This window comes from Acomys minous (genome assembly GCF_964271855.1).
Source record: "Acomys minous genome assembly, chromosome: 12".
NCBI lineage: Eukaryota > Metazoa > Chordata > Mammalia > Rodentia > Muridae > Acomys > Acomys minous.
Window position 1 is genome coordinate 90,456,688 of NC_140493.1, and position 23,547 is coordinate 90,480,234.

The window sequence follows — 23,547 nt, forward strand, 5'->3', positions numbered from 1 at the left end:
TAATATATATTGTAATGTACATGTTAACAGTACCTCAAAATACGTGTGGTGGCACGTATGCCTTTCATCTTAGCACTCAGGAGACACTCAAAACGGATGGAGCCCTGAGTGAACGTGTAGTACTGACAAGGACCAAAGCCTCAGACTCACAGAACTGGCAACACTTCCTCTGGGGGAGTCTCAGAGGCATGGCAGATTACAAGTGTTTTTGAACCAACTGCCCAGTGTGTGTAAAACTGCAACATCTTCCTCCAAGATGACTGCAGCCTGAAACTGCTCCCTACAGAGAGCTGCTGCCCCTCCATCTTGTACCGAATGCTGAGGTTCCTTCCAGGATGCTGAACAGTTGGTGCTGCTCCATCAGAGCAAGCGTGAGCCCCTGACCCCAGCTTTTCTGTGTGTGTCTGTGGTTTCTTCATTACCTTGCTGCCCCAGCAGCTTTCCAGGACCAAGCTGTGCTGAACAAGTGGGCATGCACATCTCCCCTCCCCGTGTGTATGTGTGTGTGTGTGTGTGTGTGTGTGTGTGTGTGTACACACACATTAATTTATTAGTACCATTCTTTCAATGGCTAAAGCCAGTTAAGGGGCCCGAACTGTAGCAAGCGGTTCTGGCTCTACCTGTGTACTAGAAAAGCAGGGTGCTACACCATGCTGTGGTCCCACACCAGCACTTTGAATGTAAGCTCAAGGCCATAGCAAGTTCAAAGCCGGACCCTGATACAAAGAATACGTAGTACTGGTGACTGCACAGGTGGCTATCCTGGGTTTATACTGTGAGAGCCAATCTCCCAAAGCCTGAAAAATAAAAAGGGCTGGAAACAGTCACATAGTCCTGTAATCCCAACACTTTGTAAATGGAAGCCCCAGCATGAGGAGCTCAAGGCCAGCCTCAGCTACACTGACTTTGTGGCCAACCTGGGCTACATGAAACCTTATCTTAAACACAGGGAAATTAGATTTTTAGAGCATCAGTTTTCTGAGTAACAGAGTTAGGGGCTGGAGAGAGGTGGCTCAGAGGCTGGGAGCACCTGGTGCTCTGACAAAGGACCTGTGTTCCGTTTCCAGCTCCCACATGGCAGGGCAGCTCACAACTGCCTGCCAGGCACGTATGTGTTGCATAGACATACATGCAGGTAAAATATTCAAACACAGAAAATAAAAATAAAATTTAAAGTATCCTTTACCTAAGAGATATTTTAAAACTAAATTCAATTAAATCATAAGTAGGAACACACTATTTAATGTGTAGCACTCACACTCATAAAATAAACTATTCTCTAGAGTTTTAGTTTTAAGATTTAATTATTATCTACTCAGTATTCGACCTGCATGTGTGCATGCATACCAGAAGAGGGCACCAGATCTCGTTATAGACGGTTGTGAACCATGATGAGGTTGGTTGCTGGGAATTGAACTCGGGACCTCTGGAAGAGCAGCCAGTGCTCTTAACCTCTGAGTCATCTCTCCAGCCCTAGTCTCTGTTTTTACAAATTAAATTCAAAGTAAATCATAAACGTGAACATGCTGTTTAATGTATCAAACACTATTAATTTATTATTCAAGGGCTTGAGATATAGGCCAGTAGAAAAAGGTACGCATATATGCATGTACACTTGCACGCACTCTGTGTGTGTGTATACAATGCTTGAAGCTATATGTCCAAATTACCAAATAAGTTAAAAATATTGTTACCTGAGCTAAGAGCTAACTGTTTAAAATAGCTGACTTTCTGGAGGAGAATCAGCAAAATATTCTGTGTGTGAGGTTCATCATTATAAATAACAATTCCTAAGTTGTTTTAATAAAACATACTCATTGGCTTAAAAAAAAAGCTCAGTGGTGGGGCAATTGTCTAGTGTGCTTGAGGCCGAAAGTACTTAAGACCAGAAAAAAACCCCAAAATACTACATAAATAATCACACACACACACACAATGTAAATACTCACACACTATGTAAATGATCACATACACTATGTAATAGATTTCTAGACTCACTAGCGAGTGAGAGCTACTCCTTGGGCACTCTTTTTCTAACACTGTTTCTTTCTAGTTACATCTAGGTGAATGTCTAGCCTCAGAAGCAGCAGCGTTAATTAGCTGTCTCATTAAAAGCGCGGTGTTTTAGCCGGGCACACTGTGGTGCACGCCTGTAATTCTAGCACTTGGAAGAAAGAGGCTGGTGGATCGCTGTGAGTTCGAGGCCAGCTTGATCTACAAAGTGAGTCCAGGACAGCCAGGGTTACACAGAGAAACCCTGTGGAAAAACAAAACAAAACAGAAAAAAAAATTGACCTGGGCATTGTGGTTCACGCCTTTAGCCCCAGCACTTGGGAGGCAGAGGTAGGTAAATCTCTGAGTTCAAGGCCAGCCTACTCTACAGAGTGCAATGGTTCTCAACCTTATTAATGCTGCGACCTCCCAATACAGTTCTTCATGTTGTAGTGACTCTCAACCACAAAATTATTTTCATTGCTACTTCATAACTGTAATTTTGCTAATTATGAAACGTAATGTAGGGCTGGAGAGATGGCTCAGAGGTTAAGGGCACTGACTGCTTCTCCAAAGGTCCTGAGTTCAATTCCCAGCAACCACATGGTGGCTCACAACCATCTATAATGAGATCTGGTGCCCTCTTCTGGCCTGCAGGCGTACAGGTAGACAGAGCACTGTATACATTAACAACAACAAAAGAAACATAATGTAAATACCTGATATGCAACCTGCACCACCTGTCAAAGATGGTTCGACCCCCAAAGAAGCCATGACCCACAGGTTGAGAATCACTATTTCACGGGCTAAGCAAGCTGTAAAAGACTTGTGTTGGATTTAAAGGCCACACAGTTTCCCCACTTACTTTTTTTTTTTTAAGTTTTGTTTTGTTTTTTTGAGACAGGGTTTTTCTGTGTAGCCCTTGCTGTCCTGGAACTCGCTCTGTAGACCAGGCTGGCCTTGAACTCACATCGATCTGCCTGCCTCTGCCTCCCGAGTGCTGGGATTAAAGGTGTGTGCCACCACACCCGGCTATCCCCATTTACTTTGAAAAGTAGAGAGTTACAGTGAAGAAATTAATTCTCAACTCTTTCTCCTTAATAATACTACCACAACTCAGAAAGTACAATCAAGTAGCAAGAGTCTAGTGTTTAATTCCTAGGTAGCCTCAATTCAATTCATGTTTATCACATTGGCCATCTTTTATTTTTTTAAAGATTTATTTATTTATTACATATACAAATGTCTGTATGTGTGCCTGCCCAAAAGAAGAGAGCACCAGATTACATTATAGATGGTTGTGAGCCATCATATGGTTGCTGGGAATTGAACTCAGGTCCTCTAGACGAGCAGCCAGACACTGGACATCTTATCTTACAACCACAAAGACAAAGTTAAATGGTTTTCCTCAGTGCTCAAAGTGAGTTCAGAGCAGTGCCAACATTAGGTCCCCTGAGATCTTGATTCCTATATTTAAATCACAACTTTCTGTCCGGGTAAGAGAGTGATAAACTCATATGCAATTTATAGGACTAGTGCCCGTCATCCACTGTTTCAGAAACACCAGGTCTCTGTAAACACAGTTATTGTTCGACTTGTGGACTGAGTGTTCCACCTTAGGGGCAGATCATGATGGAGTCCTGTAAAAACAAACAACACAACTCGACACAGTAAATACAATTATCTTGTATTTTGGTACTAGGGCTCACTTAAAAAGCAAAGGTTAGTTGGCCAGGGGTGGCGCACGCCTGTAATCCCAGCACTTGGGAGGCAGAGGCCGGTGGATCTCTGAGTTCTAGGCCAGCCTGGTCTGTAGAGTAAATCCCAGGACAGCTAGGGCTACACAGAGAAACCCTATCTCGAAAAACCAAAGCCAAACCAAACCAAAAAACCCAAAATGACAAACAAACAAAAAAACAGGCTGGCCTTGAATTCACTATATAGCCCAGGTTGGTCTTAAAATTACAACAATCCCCCGCCTTCGTGCCTCATCCAGTGTTGACTGCTTTCGTTGTTTGTTCCGTTTGTGAGACAAGGTCTCAAGTATCCTGTGCTGGCCTTACACTTCCTATGCAGCTGAGGATATCCCTGCCCTCTGATCCTCCTGCCTCCACCTCCCCATGTTTATACGGCACTAGGACTCACACCCAGGGCTTTGGGCACGCTAAACAAACATTCACTCCACCACATTGCCTTCTCCTCTAGTCTTCCTTAAGGAATGTGTGTGCTGACCTTGGCAAAGTGCACTTTTTTTGTTGTACTTCTAAAGGTGGGTCTACATTTCAGAGGCTTTTAATAACAAATGAGCTGTTGCTAAGAATACTAAATAGTTACAGTTTACAATAACCTACTAGGAAGTTAAATCATTAAACACGCATTCTAATTTATCCCAAGAGAATTTCAAAATATCAGTACTCTACAAGTGGACTGCAGAAATAGGCTGTAATGCGATGTTTCCATGCTTGAAAACAAGTTTTAAACAGCTGATGATGATGACTGTTGGGGCACCAGCACCACAGTGTGCTCCTTCAGAGAGCAAACGCATCTCTGGCTGCACTCAGTTCTGCAGTCAGGAGAGGGCGGTCAGTTTCTGGGACTACAGCCGCGGTCCAGGGTCTCATCTCAGCCGACATTTACCACGACGGCCTCACAGTGAGCACAACAGCCGCCGTAATGAAACTCTGCTGAATTACTACCGCACTACCGTCAGACTAAGATACTGCAGTTTACAAAGCCCAGCACAGAAAACTGAATCAACTTAGGAAATGACTAGTTATATTGCCCAGTCTGTAAAAGACCTGTTCCTCTAAACAAAGCCTTAAGAGAGGGAGTGTAGGGTCGCACACCTACAACACTTGGGAGGAGAAAGCAAGACAGAAATTTGAGGTCATTTTCAACCTCATGCATGATGCCTTGTTCTCAAAAACCACACATTCCTGGGATGCAAAGGCAAGGGGAACGCTGAGATGAAAGTAAGCCAGGGCTACAGAGTGAGATACTGTCTCAAAATACAACCTCAACACCAAAAATAAACTGAGGTATTTTAAAGTATTTAAAATATTAAGTTACAAAAAGGTAATTTATAAACACTTGTATGCTATAAAGTAACAACAGCAGGCACGGAAGCACCTGCACCTTCCTTGTCTGGCAGGCAGCCTGCTCATGCTCCACAAACTTAGAATTTAGTGCTCAGGGTGGAGGTATCACTTCCCTTAAGGAGACTGAAAACCAGAAACTCACAGAGACTAAGCTGACAAACTTGACCAAGGTCACATAGATGGTTAGCAGCAAAGCTACAGTTCACACTCTGGCTTCAACCTAATGCTGGCAAACACGGTTTATAAAAACAGGATTCCACAATTACTAAGACCAAGAACCGCAGGATACCAAACTCCAGGACATCACACAACCACTTTATCTACCTTTCAGCAAAGCAGTTACTTGGTCATTAGTGGTACAGACTCCTCCCACCCCACCCCACCCCTCACCCCCAACTCACCCTTCAAAAGTCTACTTTTAGCCAGGCGTGGTGGCGCACGCCTTTAATCCCAGCACTCGGGAGGCAGAGGCAGGAGGATCTCTGTGAGTTCGAGGCCAGCCTGGTCTACAAAGTTAGTCCAGGACAGCCAAGGCTACACAGAGAGACCCTGTCTCGAAAAACAAAACAAAAAAGACAGTGGCAATGGATTAATCATCTCTGTGCAGAGAACCACAGTAAAAGGAACTTCAGAGTTTAGACAATGGAGTCTGTAAGTAAAGGGAACGTACTCAAAAGTAATAGTGATGTGAGTAATACTAGACTTATGTAGAGTAATATTTACAAAGAAACACAAAATACACATATAAGAATTCTTCTTGGGAGCCAGGCTTGGAGGCGGATCGCTGTGAGTTCGAGGCCAGCCTGGTCTACAAAGCGAGTCCAGGACAGCCAATGCTACACAGAGACACCCTGTCTCAAAAAACCAAACCAAACCAAACAAACAAAAAAACAAAAACAACCCCCCCCCTCAAAAAATTCTTGGGGCTGGAGAGATGGCTCAGAGGTTGAGGGCACTGGCTATTCTTCCCAAGGTCCCAAGTTCAATTCCCAGGAACTACATGGTGGCTCAACAACCATGTATAATAAAATATGGTGCCCTCTTCTGGTGTGGAGGTGTACATACAGGCAGAGCACTGTATATATAATAAATAAATAAATCTTTTAAAAAAAGAATACTTTTTAAAGAATTCCATTTTTATTTTAATTATGAACGTCTCTGTGTATACATGTGTAAATGTACAGGATTGCAGTGCACGAAGCAGGCCAGAACTGGGGTTACAGGTGGTGTGAGTCATTGGATATGGCTTTTAAGAACTTAGATCCACTGACGAGCAGTGCGTGCTCTCAGCCACTGAGCGCCACACACACTTTGTAAGCCTCAGTGTAGTGACACACTTGAATCCCTACCTATTCGGGAGGCTGAGGTAGGAGAGCGATGTGAGCCCAAGGATTCTAACAACACAGGGAAATCCTATTTACAGTACAGTTTAAACTTGTTTCAAAAGAGGTTAGACTATGGTCTAGTCCTGTTATGTTCCTTGAGACAGGGTAAAGCTCTGTAGCCCAGGCTAGCCTATAAAAACTCTCCTACTCCACTGTGCTCGGTTACAGGCCTATGTGCCACCACACCTAGCAAAAGTACATTTTATTAATTCAAAAAAAATAATTTCCTTTTATAAACTGCATGATACATTAACATTTTCATTTTCCTACTAAATTTAATTTCAAAACCCAAATATTAAAATATATAGATGAGCTGGTTCAAAAAACAGGGCAAAACGAAAACATTTTTTGTGCTTTGTTTTTTGAAACAGGTCTCCTTCCTCCTTTGGATCTTACATGTTAGCTCAGGCTGATCTAGAAAATGCGGTGAGTCTACTGCCTCAGCCTCCAGAGCGTGAGGATCACCTGAGCCATCACGCCCAGCTTCACTCTCCCATGATTCCTGTCTCCCATCCATGAAACTTCCACAGCCCACTGCTGTGCCGGCACAAATCTGCAAATCCTGGACTTGGCATTTTGAGCTAACTGTTCATTAGTAGGAACTACAAATCATTTCCTTTTTCTTCTCTTTGAGCCATCTCTCCTGCCCCGTTTCCTTTTAATGAATATGAGTATTTTGCCTGGGTGGATGTACGTGCATCACTTGTGTGCCTGGTGACCATGGAGGCCAGAAGGGGACACTGGATTCCCTGAAATGGAAGTTGTGTGTGGGTGCTGGGAACGAACCCTGGTCCTCTGCAACAGCAGCCAGAGCTCTTCTTAACCTCTGAGCCATCTCTCCAGCCTGTCTTCACCCACTTTCAAAGGATGAAGAAAACAAAGTAGAAGCAGCTTTCTTTCTTTTGAGACAGGGTTTCTGTGTAGCGTTGGCTGTCCTGGGCTCGCTCTTTAGAGCTTGAACTCAAGAGATCCGCCTGCCTCTGCCTCCCAAGCGCTGGGATTAAAGGCTTGCGCTACCACTGCCCAGCTAAAAGTAACTCTCTGAGTCACACAAACTCAGGATATATTGAGTTGGTAATAACTGTGTTGTGCCTGCCAACAAAGGGCCACATAGGTATAAGAACTAGTAGTACATTTCAAGTCTGCGTTATTCCAGCAATCTTTCTATTTTTGCTGTCCTTCCACCAACAAAACCACTTGGCAACCATGGAGCACTAGAATACGCTCTGTCTACTGTATCTGGTTACTGCAAATGTTACGTACGTCTTAGTTCCTCCATCTGCACCCTTCAGTGGATCAGGGGCCAGCGCGATGGCTCAGCAGGTAAAGGGCTTAGGGCCCATCACCAGGACCCATATGTGATGAGAGAGAAATCACTCCTGCAAATTGTCATTTCACCTCTAAGACCTCCCAACCCAACCCCATAAATATAAATAAAACACACACACACACACACACACACACACACACACACACACACACACACACACGGCTTTTCTGTGTAGCTTTGGCTGTCCTGGACTTACTTTGTAGACCAACCAGGCTGGCCTTGAACTCACAGAGATTGGCTTGCCTCTGCCTCACTGAGTGCTGGCATTAAAGGCATGTGCTACCACACTGGGCTTAAGAAAATCTTTTTAAAGTTACATCAACAAACACCATAGTTCTGTAACTGGTATACCTGACTGTACTTTATGTGGACAGGCATTTGGTATATGGCCAACTTAATCTCCATATGTAATCGCTGTCTTACAAAAAAGGTATGCCCAAGGTCAACTTACTATTCATTTTTTACGTTCCACTTTTCTTTCTCAGTGTGCCCACAACTTCCTGAGCCTAAAGGGTAAATGGAAGAAACTGCGGATATGTTCCATAGTTAGCCAAATCCTTGTCTACTATAATCTAATCTAACAGGTGATTTTTAACTTTAAAGCAATTTATAGGACTAAGCAAACATGTTAACAGCATTTTAAAGTGCAACTGTCAGCCTTGGCCTCAGTAAGGCCAAGATAATACTTTAATATCAAGTTTGTAGAAATATTTAGATAATAAAGAGGTTATTTACCCATCCCTGTAATTTATATGCTATCAATTATTTATATGCCCAGAAAAAAATTATTCCTTAGTGTCATTCTGTTCATCTAAAGTCTTCAACAGCTAACGCACGTGGGCAGGGACAGAGCTCAATGGAAAGAGTTCTCGCCGTGTGTGTGTGTGTAAATCTTTGTTCTTAAAATTGCATAATTAAGAAAAATGAATCAAGCATAAATTAATCCCACAATCCAATATAACCCTATTGTTAGCTATGACTACATTAGAATCCTTTTTTTTGTCTCAAAACAACCACCCCTACCCCCACAACAACAACAATCAAAACAGAAGAAGAAGAATCTTTTTTTTTTGTTGTTTTTCAAGACAGGTTTCTCTGTGTAGCCCTGACTGTCCTGGACTCACTGTGTAGTTTTTATCAAGCAGACTGAAGGGCTTTAAGAAGTAACCCGTGAGATTGCAGTTGCATGTCTTGTTACTTCTAAGTTAGTGTCTGGGTGAGACCTACCCCATAACTCACTGAGCAGAAACACTCAAATAAGCTCAGTGGAGGAGGGGGAGGGGGAAGGAGGGGGGCAGGGGAAAGGAGGGGTGGGGAGGAGGAGGGGGAGGGAGAGGGAGAGGGAGGGGGAAGGAGGGGCAGGCAGGAGGAGGGGGAGGGGGAAGGAGGGGCAGGCAGGAGGAGGGGGAGGGGGAAGGAGGGGCAGGCAGGAGGAAGGGGAGGGGGAAGGAGGGGCAGGCAGGAGGAGGGGGAGGGGAAAGGAGGGGCAGGCAGGAGGAGGATCCTTTCTCCCAGCTCTCCCTTGGATTTCCCTGGTATCTTAGAATACTTTACTTTGAATACCTAAAAATACTACTCCAGAACCACAGCACTATCCTAGCTAGAGCACTGAAAGTTTCAATTCAGTTTCTAACTTGTCACAAGTTAGGACACAGTATATGAAGGGACAGGAACGGATCTTTAGCCAATAACAAAAGTGCTCATTGATGTGCAAGTAAAATGAAGCCAAGGTTTGAAATGGAAGAACTTTAGAAGTTAAAACTATTTTTTAATTTTTTTATTTTTAAATAGTAGGTAATGAACCCTGGCTTCACTCATGCTAGGCGAGTGTTTTCCCATTAAGCTGTACACTCAGCTCAGGGTAGAAGGTCTTTCAGGAGAGCTTGCTGCTTTTCCAGAGGACCTGGGCTCAGAGAAAAACTCAGTTCCCAGCACCCATCATCACACACCTTGTAACTCCAGCTTTAAAGGATCTGATAATCTTATCCAGCCTCCTCGGACACTGGCACAAGCGCGTGCGCATGCAAACACACAAACACACACACACAAACAAAAAGTAAAAATAAATTTAGATAGAAAAGGCGGCTGGTAAGGGGCTACGGGACCCTGGGGCTTCTGACCATTATGAAGAAGATGAAGCAGAAAGAGCAAGAGCTGCAGCTGTTCCTGCCTGGAAAACCCAACCATCCTCAGGACTTCAGCGCAGAAGCTGTGGACACCAGCTCCCCAACACCGGGCTTCAACATCAAGACCCTGGAACACCAGGGGTTCAAGCTGAACATCTGGGATGTGGGTGGCCGGAAATCTCTGCGCTCCTATTGGTGGAACTACTTTGAGACCATGGATGGGCCCATCCGGGTGGTGGACAGTGCTGACCGCCAGCGCATGCAGGACTGCCAGCGTGAGCTGCAGAGGCTGCTGGTGGAGGAGGTGTGCCCCGGGCTTCCACCTGGAGCCAGGACAGATAGCTGCCACATGTGCCATCTACCGGGACACTCGGGAAGGAAGGGGGTCCCTTTGTTCCCTGGGCCCTGGGCTGAGATCTGGACTTGTATCTCTCTGGCTTTACTGATTCACCCTGAGTTTCAGCCTCATCACTGCAGGAGCTGCCTCAGGGCCAGGACAGGGCAGAGCTCAGGGAGGCCACGAAGCCTGCACAGGGATCTACCTTTGCTGCGCGGCTTCAGGGAGACACACAACCTAAAATTGTAATTAGGCTGGCCTTGCAAAATAAATAAATTAATTAATTAAAAAACATTCAAAGTCTGGGCATGGATGGTGGTGCACACCTTTGATCCTAGCTGTCCAGAAGCAGGGGCAGGAAGATCTCCGTGAGTTTGAGGCCAGCCTTCTCTACATGGCAAGTTCCAGGCCAGGCAAAGATACACAGTAAGACTGTTTCAAAAAAAAGAAAAAGAAAAACAAAACAAAAACAAAAACAAAAAACAAAAAGAGATTCAACAGCATCACCTGCCCAGCCTGGTGGTTCAGGTCTGTAACCTCAGTTTCTGAGGAGTACATGAGGGTCCACGGTTCATGCACCCCAAGAAGGCTCAAGGCCAGTCTGAACAACTTAGTATGACCCTGTCTCAAAGGAGAAATAAGAGGGCTCGGTTGTAGAGTATTAGGAGAGCAAGTGCATGGTGCGGGGGACAGATTTCACAGCATCACTAATCTTAACAGCATACTGATAAATGGCCTAAAGTAAAAGGATACTAAAGTTTGAAAGTGTGACTACTTCTAACATAAATAATGGTTTATTTGAGCATGGCAGCTCACATCTTCACCATAGCATTTGGGAGGCTGAAAAGAGTATCATGAGTTTGTAGTCATTTTGGGGTATACAGTGAGCCCCATGCCAATCTGAGCTATGGAACAAAAAAGCCCAGCTAGGAAACAAAAGAAAAAGCATAAGTTGGGCACAGTAGCTCACACCTGTAAATCCCAGCACTGAGGAGGCAGAGGCTGGTAGATCTCTGTGAGCTCAAGGCCAGCCTGGGCTACAGAGTCCAGGCCAGCCATGACTACATAGAGAGACCCTGTCTCGAAAAACCAAAGCAAACAACAGAAAAAACAAAATAAAACAAACAAACATCACCACCACCACCCAACATTTTGTGGAGTTTTTGCCCAGTGAAGATAGTCAGATAGTTGGGCAATCCAGTTCAAGGCAGAAAGGACTTCTGGCATACATGAGGTCCTAGGTGTAAGCCCTGGTACTGAAGAAAGAAAGGATGAACAAATGGACTGTCAGAAAACGGTTTTCAAAATTAATCTCAACAGGCAGAGCGTGGTAGCACACGCCTTTAATCCCAGCACTCGGGAGGCTGAGGCAGGCAGATCTCTGTGAGTTCGAGGCCAGCCTGGTCTACAAAGCTAGTCCAGGGCAGCCAAGACTACACAGAGAAACCCTTCCTGGAAAAACAAAGCAAGCAAACAAACAAAAAAACTCAACAATTTTCAAAATAAGTTCTTGCCATGCGTTGGTGGTGTACATCTTTAATCTCAGTACTCTTAGAGGCAGATGTAGGTAAGTAAATCTCTGAGTCTGAGACCAGCCTGCTCTACATAAGAGTTTCAAGGCTGCAGCACAGTGGGACCCTGCCTCAAAACAAAACATAATACAAAACAGACAACAAACAACAACAAAGCCAGGCATGACAGTTCATCCTTGGCTTGGGAGGATAAGGCAGGAAGAGCAGGAATGCATGGCTAGCTTTGGCTACACAGTACATTTTGAGGCCAGCCTGAATTATATTAACACCGTATCTCAAAAACTCAAAACCAGGGCTGGCCAGACGGCCCAGTAAGAGACAGTACTTGTCCATTCCAGCACCGCAATTCAAGTTCGACCCTTCAAACCTAGAACCCACAGTAGGAAGAATCAACTGACCTCTACACCTACACCGTGGTACTTGTATTCACACAAAGACACTATATGCAAGTATGCACAAAACACAAGAGGAGGCTGCAGAAAGGACTCAGAGGCTAACAGCACTTGAGAGGACCCAGGCTCAGCTCCCAGCACCTCCGCGGTGACTCACAATCGTGCAACTCCAGTCCAAGGGATAGGATGCTCTCCTCTGGCCTCAGAGGACACTGGCACACCTGTGGTCTAGTTACATACATGCAGGCAAAGCAATCATACACAGAACATTGAAAACAAAATTTTAAATCAGTAAGTATGGGTAGTGCGCACAGTGTTCCGCAGAGGGTATAAAACCTTAAAGGAATAAAAATGGCATTTTAATGCTTTGGGGTTTTGTGTTTTGTTTTTAAACCAAAGTCATAGCAGTACTGTGAGACTCAGGTGGCAATTTTAATTTTGGGAGGGAGCCTAGGTCTATGTTGTCCAGGCTGATTTCCAATTCATGCACTCCAGTGGTCCTCATACCTCAAAATTCCCAGTACCTCAGAAAACAGGTGTGTGCCACCATGCCAGCTTGAACCAAAATACTGGGAGGTTGGAGAGGAAATTATCAGGGACATCTGGCTTTGTACATACAATTTATTTATTTATTTTTTAAACCACAGATTCATAGGTTACTGAACTAAAAGTTACTTAAATAATTGCTTTTAGCTGGGCGCATGCCTTTAATCCCAGTACTCGGAAGGCAGAGGCAGGTGGATCACTGTGAGTTCGAGGCCAGCCTGGTCTACAAAGCAAGTCCAGAACAGCCAAGGCTAACACAGAGAGCCCCTGTCTCAAAAAACCAAAAACCAAAACCAAAACAAAACAACAAAAAAAATTGCTTTGAGCTCCATTGTTTAGTAAAAGAGGAAAATCACCAGGACAGACGAATTAAGTGTCAATAGTTCATGCAAAACCTAGATTAATAACTAGGTCCCTTAAACTGGTTTAATATGTTCTTTTAGCATGCAATATTATGACTTTGGATATTACTTTGGATAAAATGAATTGACGAAGTAACAAAAGCAGAACAAACAAACAAAACCAAACACTAAAGACAGCCCTACTGACACTTCAGCATGGAGTACTATGTATTTATATGAAAATAACTGGATATAAACGGAGGATAGACTCAACAAAATAGAGCCTTTCATCCCCTAGCTTATGGTCTTAACATCTCCAGGCACTGATTATAAAGCATCTTAATGTCAGCTAACGGTAACACTATGGCCTTTTAAAAATGTTAATTAAGGGGCTGGAGAGATGGCTCAGAGGTTAAGAGCACTGTCTGCTCTTCCAAAGGTCCTGAGTTTAATTCCTAGCAACCACGTGGTGGCTCACAACCATCTATAATGTGATCTGGTGCCCTCTTCTGGCCTACAGGCGTTACATGCAGGCAACACTGTATACATGATGAATAAATAAATCTTTAAAAACTTGTAAATTAAAAATTTTTAAATGTTAACTCAAGTAAGAACTTTCCCCAGTACTATATTATCTTTATTATGGACCTATTAGAAGCATGACATAATAAAGACTGTACTGAAAAAGTAAAGACTGAACTGAAGAAAAAAAAAATCTCAATTTGGATCTAAGGGCAAGACTAGATATTTAAATGTGTTAACCTTGCTGAATGTAAAGTTAATGCCGGTTAACACAATTAAAATGAAAGATACACTCATTAATTTGACAGTACACACAACATAAAATATATTCAATAAATTTTAGGAAAATCACTTCTCCACACATTTAATAGGCTTCATGGAACTCACACTAAAAACAGAACAAGATAAAAATATTGAGTGTAGCCAGGTGTGGTGGCCCAGCACTCAGGAGGCAGAGACAGGAGGATTTCTGTGAGTTCAAGCTAGCCTGGTCTACAAAACAGTCCAGGACAGCCAAGGCTAACACACAGAAACTCTTGTTGAAAAAAAAAATTGAGTGTAAAAAAATAAAGTCAGGAGGTGATGGCACACGCCTTTAATCCCAGTACTGGGGAGGCAGAGTCGGGCTGATCTCTGAGAGTTCAAGGACAGCCTGGTCTCCAGGGCTAGTTCCAGGACGGGCAAGGCTACACAGAGAAATCTTGTCTTGCAAAATGAAAACAAAAAAAAGCAAGGTAAGAGACTGGGAGCCGGAGAGTGGGCTCAGTGGTTCGGCTAAGATAACTTAACTGCTCTGGGAGGGGAGCAAGCCGTCAGGGACCTCAGTCTTCCATAACTCTAGATCCAGGGAGACTCTATGTCTCTGACCTCCACAGGCACTTGCACTCCCATGCACGCACATGTGCATTCACACACATACATATGTATTCGCAAAAGGAAACTCTAAGCAAACAAACAAACAAACAAACATCCCCAGAGATTCAAATCCCGGCCCTCTGCTGTTAAACCACACAATTCAACACTTTAACCGTAACCTCTTGGGTCCTAACTTTCGTTGGACGTGAGACAGAATCACAAAGATGAAAATTTAGACACCACGTGTGGTGGAGTCTGAGGTAAGAGAGCTGTCGGAAGTTCCACGCTGGCCTGGGCTACTCTGAGTTTCTGGCCATCCTGGGCTATGCGTAAAAAACAAAGTAGGGCTGAAGAAATGACTTGCTGGTTAAGAGTACTGCCAGCTCTTCGAGAGAAGAGGAGCTCAGTTTCCATCACCCACATGGTGGCTCACAGCCATCTATATAACTCTAGCTCCAGGGGGTCCTGTGGGACCTCTGTGGACACTAGGCAGGCATGAGGCGCACACACATACATGCAGGGAGAATAATCATAAAATAAAAACATAAAGTGTACCTTTAAAATGTACAGTACAGTACCAGAGTAACAGAGCAAGAAACGTGGAGTTCTCTTTCATTCTCTACCCTAATGTCACCTGCTTCCGTTTTACATGGATGCTGCGTATCTGGCTTACATAACCAGTGATCTCTCTAGGTTTGAACTTTAAAGTTTTCCTTAGGGACAGTACGGGAGGACACAAGGTCTGAATAGGGTCTGGCTCTACAGCTCAGACTGGCCTGAAACTCTCTGTAAACTGAAGCGACTGGAAGTGGTGGTGGTGATGATGATGATCTGGGACCGGCTTCAGTCTCCCAAAGTGCCAGGACCTCAGTTTCTGTATCTCTGGCTCTGAGAGTAAGATATAAAGCATGTGGCCTCTGATCTCAACAGTCAAAAGTATAGAAAACATTCCTAAACTGTCCCATGTGCCTGGAATTGCAGCACTCAAAAGGCAGAAGAAGATCACTGAAAGTTCCAGGCCAATTTGGGCTAAATACTGAGAACCTGTCTCAAAACAAAACAAAACAAAACAAGGGCTGGGGGTGTAGCTATTGTAGGGTCTTATGCTGGGTCCCCAGTACTAAGAAGGCAAAACAAAACCACTCAAAGAGAATATTAAAGCATTCCCCATAAAAAGGCTATAATAATGCACCAAGTATGCAAAGACCTGAGTCTCTCTCATCTTGGGTGGGGCAAGAGTCTTTCACTTGTATTAGTCATGATCAGAATCTGAAATTAGCTATTATTTTCTGTGCATATTTTCCGAACTCATGAAAAATTCTCTTCTGCAATCACCTACTTACTTAGAAATAATCCACCTTGTAGCCAGGTGCAGTAGCACACACCTGTGATCCCAGCAGTCAGGGAGGCAGAGGCAGGTGGTTCTCTGTGAGTTTGAGGCCAGCCTGGTCTACAAAATGAGTTCAGGATAGCCAAGGCCATTACACAGAGAAACAGTCTTGAAAAACCAAAAACCAAAACAAAACACAATAAAAAGAGAAAGACTTGGCCCTTTAGAAAGGATTTTCTTAGTTCTGAGGATTTTTGTTTTTTTTTCCTTTTGTGACAGGATCTCTCTATGTATCCCTGAGTGTCCTGGATGGAACTCCTTATGTACACACTAGATTGGCCTGCCTCTAACTCTGGAGTGCTGGGCTTAAAGGTGTACAATGGCCTATAATTTTGAGGGTTTAAAAATTCACAAAGCAGCCGTGTGTGCTGGCACACGCCTTTAATCCCAGCACTCCGGAGGTAGAGGCAGGTGGATCGATGTGAGTTCGAGGCCAGCCTGGTCTACAAAACAACTCCAGGACAGCCAAGGCTAACACAGAGAAACCCTGTCTCGGGGAAAAAAAAATTCACAAAGCAAGAAGGATGGTGTGGCACTGCAGAGGCAAGGTGATCTTTTCTGGGTTTGACACCATCCTGGTCTACACAGAACAAAGTTCCAGGACAGCTGGGGTTACACAAAGAAACCCTGCCTAGAAAAACAAAAACAAAAACAAACCAACCAAACAAACAAACAAAAAATCATGAAGCAGAGCACTTGGGAGGTGGAGGATCACCTCAAGGCCACCATGCTGCAGGGGACCCCGTCTCAAGAAAAACCAAACAAAACAAAGCATTTGAAAATAAGAAACAGCAAAGTAGTTTTAAAGCACAAACGACAATAAGTCTTTCCCAATAACGACTCTACAACTTAAAAGGGAATAGCAAATTAGTAGAGGATGCACTTAAGTTGAAAAGGTCCCACCCCAACCCACTCAGTCGTCATCATTTTGGACTCCTCTGAGAGCACCCCGAAAGCGGCAGGTGTCGTTAGTAACTTCAAAGTAAGGACTTCTACAGTAGTACTGAATTTGAAACCACCATAAATTTACCTTTTCTGGACTTTCTACTTTAGGGCAATACATCGTCCTATCCGGTAATTTTAAAACATTCATTTATTACAAATACAGTGCTCTGACTGCAGGTACATCTGCAGGCCAGAGGAGGGCATCAGATCACATTATAGAAGGTTGTGAGCCACCATGTGGTTGCTGGAAATTGAACTCAGGACCTCTGAAAGAGCAGTCAGTGCTCTTAACCGCTGAGCCATCTCTCCAGCCCCGTATACAGGTAATTTTTTATTATGCGTCTTCCCTCCCCTGTATTGCCCCCATCACTAAGCTACACAGGAAAACTCTACTGTAACCAGTGACTGATTTTCTCCTGTCCTCACTGCAACTTAGTCCTGTAAGTCTGAATTGAAATTTCCGTCACAGCTGCCATACCTTAATCTTTCTTTGTAACTCAACTTTTTCTTCATATGCTTAAAAAAAACACAAAAGACTAAACAGAGGTTTCACCCCTACGTAATACTTTCACCCCCAAGCCCACAAACTTTTGTCTTATCTTCATCTTTTAAAGGGAGCTGAAGGAAAACACTGGGTGTTTAAAAAAAAATACGAGAGAGGGAAGGAGAGACAGTGAGAAAAGTACCAAATGCACGCTGAGCCTGGAGTAACCCCAGCGTGAGTCACTGCCAGGAAAGGCCAGGTAACATTTCCCCTTGTTGTATAAGTTTCTTTGTCTCTCAGTCTTCTTCTTGCACATTACTATACTATTGTATTTCACCAGTAAGTTAAAATACTTCCCATAGGAATCCCTTTCTCAGCGTGTGAATTCTCTTTAAAGAGATTTCTGACGGTCTACGGCTCAATTCCAAGACTACAAACCTTCCTTTCCACGGGACAAACTTAAGCCAAAACCAGGAACGGGGTTCCCCGACGGCTCTTAGACCCTTCCTCGCATTCTCTTTAACAGATATCTAAGTTACCAATAACAACGAACCACAAAAGTATAGACTAAACGGGGAAGAGGAAGTATTGGAAGACTATCCAAACAGCACCAAAAACCCCACAGTCGCTTCTGATCATCCCAGTTTACCGCCCCCAACTTCCTACTTCCATCGAGGACTCACGATTCCCGCTCGGGGAGGTGATAAACCAGTTACGAAGGCAGCAGGCGCTGGCCAGTCGGGGACCGGGTGCTTTCACTGCGTGGTGGAAGGAGGCTAGCCAAGGGCTGGGTGTTATGAGGGGGGAGGAGGGATTTAGGGCGCCAGGGCTAATCCCGACCGGGGCCCGCGGGTGGAAGAGGCAGCAGGCGAACCTCCCGGAAGGCGAGGCGAGCCGGTGCGCGGGGCTTTCGGGTCGCCAGCAGGGAAGGACACCGGGGGCGGGTGGCGGGCCGCACAAGGGAAGCGGCTCCCGTAGGGCGACTGTTTGGGGGTGCGAGAGCTGGCCTTCCTCGCCGCCCGAGACCCCTCCGAGCTCACACCTCAAACCTGCTCTTGGTCACTCCGTTCACGTCCCTCCTCATGGGGCCAGCGGGTGCGGCCCGGGCAGGGCGCTGCGGCGTGCGGAGTGCAAAGACAGGCCCGGGAGTTCCGGGAGCGGGAGGCGGCGGCGGCGGCGGAGGCAACGCGAGGCCCGCCCGTCCGACGCGGAGGAGAGACCGCTCGAGTCCCGCGGGGCGGGGGGTGGGGGTGGGGGCTCCACCACCGCCCGCAGCGTCCGCTGCCGCGACGACTGCCAGTCTCTAGCTCGGTCCTCTCCAAAGGCTCAACTTCAACCCAAAACAAAAACACTCCCCACCTGCCAGCAACGCCGCTCCTCATTGGGCAGAGCCGCCCGGGCCACGGAACGCCGGGGGAGGGGAGGAGCGCTCCGCGGCGGCGGCGGCGGCGGCGGCGGCGGCGCGAGCCCACCCCTCCCCCCACCGGGCGCATCCCCGGACGGTGAGCCCGCGAGCCGCAGGAACGTGGGGTGGCCGGGCGCGAGCCCACCAGAACAAGGAGAGGCAGGGAAGTGCCCAAGTGTGCGTGCATGACTGGGGGGGGGGGGAGGGTGAGGAGGGAGGGTGATCAGCTGTGGGGCGGGTGCGAGTGCGCGCGTGCTCGCGGACCGACGAGAAGAGCAAAGCAGGGACTGAACATCACCGGACCCCCTCCGCCTCTGCGAGGATTTACTGGCACGCACCGCCCCACGCGGAACCTGAGCTTCCAGCCGAGTGTCCCCAGCCCTAATCTAAGTCACTTCCCCGGCGGCCTGAGCTGGCACCCAAATCTTCCTGACCACCCAGCTCCCATGCTCTATCACTCACTGTCGCCTTGAACCCAAAGTGCAGCAGGCGGTCCCTGCTCGGAGCCATTTTCCTCGTCTTTCTAGACGTCTCTAGGTTGGGGCAGTGCTGCTGCCGCCGCCGCTGCCGTAGGTGCTGCCGCCGCCTCCCCCGCCCCGGTGAATTGCATTACGGGGTGCTGCGGGGAGGCCTAGGGGGCCGCTGCGGGGCGGCCGGCTCTCAATGCCTGGCTCCAGAAGGCAGGAGCTGGTTGCGCCAAGAGGCGGACCTAGCGCCCAGCTCTGCCCAGGAGCTGGCAGCGAGGCTACACCTCGGGGTCAGGAGTGTAGTGCCCCAGCCTGGCACCCATTCCTTGGGCCGGGGGAGGGGCCCGCGTCGGTGGGGCTGGGGGCTGGCTAGGCACAGGGGCCACTGGCTTCCCCGCCCCTCTGGCCGGTGGCGCCCAATGGACTGTAGTGGCTGCCCACCCTCCAATCAGGGCGCTGGTTGGTGAGAGCCTCAGCCTGACGCCATTTCGGCGGGAGAAACAAGCATGTAAGAGCGAGTAGGCGGGGGCGTTTGCCCATAGGAAACTCTTGACTTTTATTGGACTAGGTTCCTAGTATAGAAGCTAGTCTGTTTCATCTTAACCCCAGCACCCAAGACTACTAAATCTATAATCTATTAAGACGAGAGTGAAACTGCTCCTTCAAAGAATAAATCACATAATAATCACATAATATACTAAGCCTGCAATAGTAAAAACTGTCATAAATCCCAGCCATCCTTGATTACGCCGCAGTACTGCTTCTGATTGTATATTCAACGCAGTTATGAATTTGTATGAGTTTATCCTCACATCCTTTATAATCAGTTTCCATCAGAATCTGACCAAGATGAACATTTAAGAGCAAAGTGCTGCAAACCTTGTGTATTGCCCTTAAAAGTACTTTCAATACACTTTCTTTCCCGCCCCCCCCCCTCCCGGCCCCATTTTGTGACAGGGTTTACATAGTCCCAGCTGTCCTGAAACTCTGGCTGGCCTCGAACTCAAGAGATACCCTTGCCTCTGCCTCCCCAGTTCTAGCATTAAAGACATTTGTATTACAGCTGGCCAAACTTTTTTCCCTTAGAGGCAGCCCTAAACACACTAGCTTAGAAGTCAGTTCTTGGACACACAAAAACCTAGGCCCATGTGTTACATCCTCTTTGAGTCCCACATGCTCTTAAGCATTTACCTCAACCACTTAGAAAACAGCCAAGTTTAGTGGCATACAAAAGCTGTTTTCTCCCAGCAAGAATTACTGAATTTGTAACAACTGCAAAAATCCAGGAAAGAGTGAGAAATCTGGCACACAGGGACAAATCAAATATGGAAAGGCAAAAGCAAAACCCACTGGCATGTGCCTACCAACTGTGCATTCCTGTGGACCCATTTAGAATAGTGCCCAGGGAAACTACTGTTTCTAATTAACTTGGCTTTTTGAGAAGCTTAACAAATGAAAACATCCAAAGGTTTTATGGTGTTGATTCATCCTGTAATCCTAAAACTTGGGAGGCTGGTGCAGTATGGATTACTTGAGTTCAGGATCATCCCGGGCTAGAGATACTGTCTCAAAGATACAAACCACAAACCAAAGCCCATAACCCCAGCACTTGAGAAGGGAAGGTAGGAAGACAGAGTTCAAGACCTAGTCTCAAAAATCAGGACAGCCAGGTCTATACACTGAGTTCCAGGACAACCAGGGCTGCATAGTGAGATCCTGTCTTAAACCAAAATGACAACAAAAACCTACACAGAAGCGTATTACTTTTTTATCAAAGAAGTTTATTTGTGTGTAAAGAAAGTTTTATTTTGTATTGTTTTAGGGGGGAAATCCCACAGATTTTTGTCCACTTTCAAAAAATGAAAAGAAAAAAAACCCCAAAATATTTACAGAACAGTCATACATACAGAAAATCAAATTAAAAATACTTTTAAGAAAAGACCCTTCCCACTGCTCCTGATGTACATTTTAAACTCAAACTTTAATTTCTCAGCTCTACAGGTGAGCATGTTTCCCAACCTAGTCTCTTCCTGCCCCTCCAAAAGTTAACTTCAAGACACATAATTGAGGGGCAGGGCTAAAAATGAATATAAAACAGAATATAAGATTACCAGGGATTGTAAATGTTGTCTATACTGATATCTGCTGTGATCAATGTGGATACTATGTGACTCACTGGCTTCTTCTGAAAATTCATGAAATCGCTGTTCTAGATTTTCAGATCTTGGCCTGACAAAAGGAAAATCTAATTCAAAAGTTACCAACCTCAAGCTGGCTTTGGCAATTACATCAGGTCCCCTTCCTCACCTTGCAAACACTTGTTTTAAGATACACTGAATGAGATTCTGAAATATTCTTGTACATCAGAGCAGATTTTGTCCAGAGACCCTTAACATGAAGCCAAAAGACAGAAGAATCAGGTCAAACTAAAAATACATCAGCTCCAGCAGCAGCAATGGGTAGTCGTTGACTTCATGTCCTTGCAGTCTTTTCAAACAGGAGAGTGAGTACACCTGGAGGGAGGGAGGTGTCCCAGGCGTGGTTTATGCTGCCTCTTCTCCTCCACCCTGTGGAGAAATGCAGTGCTCCCCGGGTTCCCAGGCAGGGTGAAGCAGTTTAGCCCCGGCTCCCTGTTAAGCAAGTTCAGATGCTGGGTCATTGTGTGGGGTGTGCCCATCGACAATTCAGGGGCTTATCCTTCATCCAGATCCTAACTCGGGATTCTTTGATCTGGGATGAAGACAGAAAGAGAGAAAAAGCTTCCCAGTTTACTCATTTTGGTATTTGTTGGCTCTGCTTGGGGGGACTGAGCCCCTTATACTATGCAGTACATTTCCCCATGAGATCGTCCCCACCCAGAACAAACTGAAACACCATATAACTTTAATTTTCCTGCAGAAACTAAGAGGATTGGATTCAGAACCAGGTGGCAAACTTCTGAGAAAGCCAACCTGGCTGTATATCTGAGACAACGCACGGCTACTGTGTCAGCACCACAAGAGAAAGCACTCCACTGTCACCCTGCCTGTGTCCTCGATGGTGTCACCCAAGACACTGGGCTCTGATAGGGTAACAGATACTTTGCAATGTTTTGTTTCCTATTTATTGCCTTGGGACATGGAAATAGCAGAGTTGTTGAGAACCAATGACCAGAGAAGGGAGAACGCCAAAGGAAATGAGAAACAGTCAGGAAAGAAAGCCACAGTAGATTTTCCAAGTCTATGCTAACTCCAACGTGCAGTGTTGGATATAGAAATTGTCCATATCTGATGAAGTCATCCACTTGTAACACATACAAACATGAATCACCTGGCTTTTTTTCTTTTTCTTTTTCTTTTTGTAATCCAGAAGAGTTGTGCTGGGGATTATGCCCCATCCCGCTGATACAGATCCTAAACGGAAGCGTCAGGAATGGCACAGTGCAGGTGGCAAAAATCAAAGTAAGGCCGCGGATTTTTGAGAGGACCCTCCAAATACTGAGAACTTCTGTTGCACTCAAAATGGTCTCCTGGACTTCTATATTTATGAGAAGGGCTCCTTTTGATGTCCCTCCGAATCCAGACTCAGACCTGTTTCTCCAAAAAGGTCCAATTGTGTGCTACATGGTAGCAAGGCTCATCTTCATGCTCACTTAGCAGTCCAGGCCCCTAATTACCTCAAGTGAGCTTGAAATTGTTTTAAGTGAACTATGGCTGCTTTTTCTTTTTAAACTGTTTATCTTGGGGACACACAGTGGAGTGATTTAAGTCTGAACTCCTCCTCCTTGTGATGAAGAGAAACAAAGAGTCCAGCTCTTAGGAATGGCATCAGCTCTCCTGTAAACAAAATGCTGGGATGTAGACTTTTGGCACACTGTGGAGCTAGGAGAACTACTAATTCTGTAATGGTTTTTGTACCATAGGGTATAGATTCTGAAACATATATATACACCCCAAAGCCACCCTTCCTTTTTTAATGAAAAAAGATACGTCTTTTAACTGCATAGGGAGGTCACTCCTAATAGTCCTATCATGTCTGAACCCTGTGAAAAACCTCCAAAGATAATAGTTTTGGTTTTTCTATTTAACTCCAAAGCTCTGCTCAGCGCCTGTGGGCTTGATGCTACAGCATCAGCAAGAGCTGCAGGCTTCCCACCGCCACACAAACCTTGCCCTTCCTGCCTCCTATCCTTCTGAACATAACCTTCATAGATTCAGGAACAAACATTGCATAAAAACAAACATTAAGGATTAAAATATTACAAATAAATAGCTAAAATAATTTTCCCTCCCCCAATCACTCCTATGAAACAGACATCAAACATTGCTTTAAGTGTCCAAAACTGCCAAAGTCCTTCCCTTGCCCATGCTTCAAATGGACAACTAGCAAAGGTGAACAACCTTCGAGCGCATCAAGGAATG

General features: G+C 45.5%; 2 protein-coding genes across 5 annotated transcripts in view; both read right to left on the reverse strand.

Annotated features, from left to right (window-relative positions):
* FBXL20 (F-box and leucine rich repeat protein 20) overlaps positions 1-19,506 on the reverse strand; it is a 64,717-nt gene extending 45,211 nt beyond the window's left edge. Inside the window, exon 1 of one of the 3 annotated variants that reach the window (XM_084751109.1) lies at positions 19,143-19,506. In XM_084751109.1, coding sequence (XP_084607235.1) covers positions 19,143-19,190 — 48 coding nt within the window. In that variant the 5' untranslated portion in view covers positions 19,191-19,506. The other 2 variants (XM_084751111.1, XM_084751108.1) reach the window with 2 other exon arrangements.
* A 1,401-nt stretch (positions 19,507-20,907) lies between these two features.
* MED1 (mediator complex subunit 1) overlaps positions 20,908-23,547 on the reverse strand; it is a 43,326-nt gene continuing 40,686 nt past the window's right edge. The window contains exon 18 of one of the 2 annotated variants that reach the window (XM_084751065.1): positions 20,908-21,877. In XM_084751065.1, the coding sequence (XP_084607191.1) occupies positions 21,847-21,877 (31 nt within the window). In that variant the 3' untranslated portion in view covers positions 20,908-21,846. Of the gene's footprint in view, positions 22,963-23,547 lie in introns of both variants that reach the window. The other variant, XM_084751064.1, reaches the window with a different exon arrangement.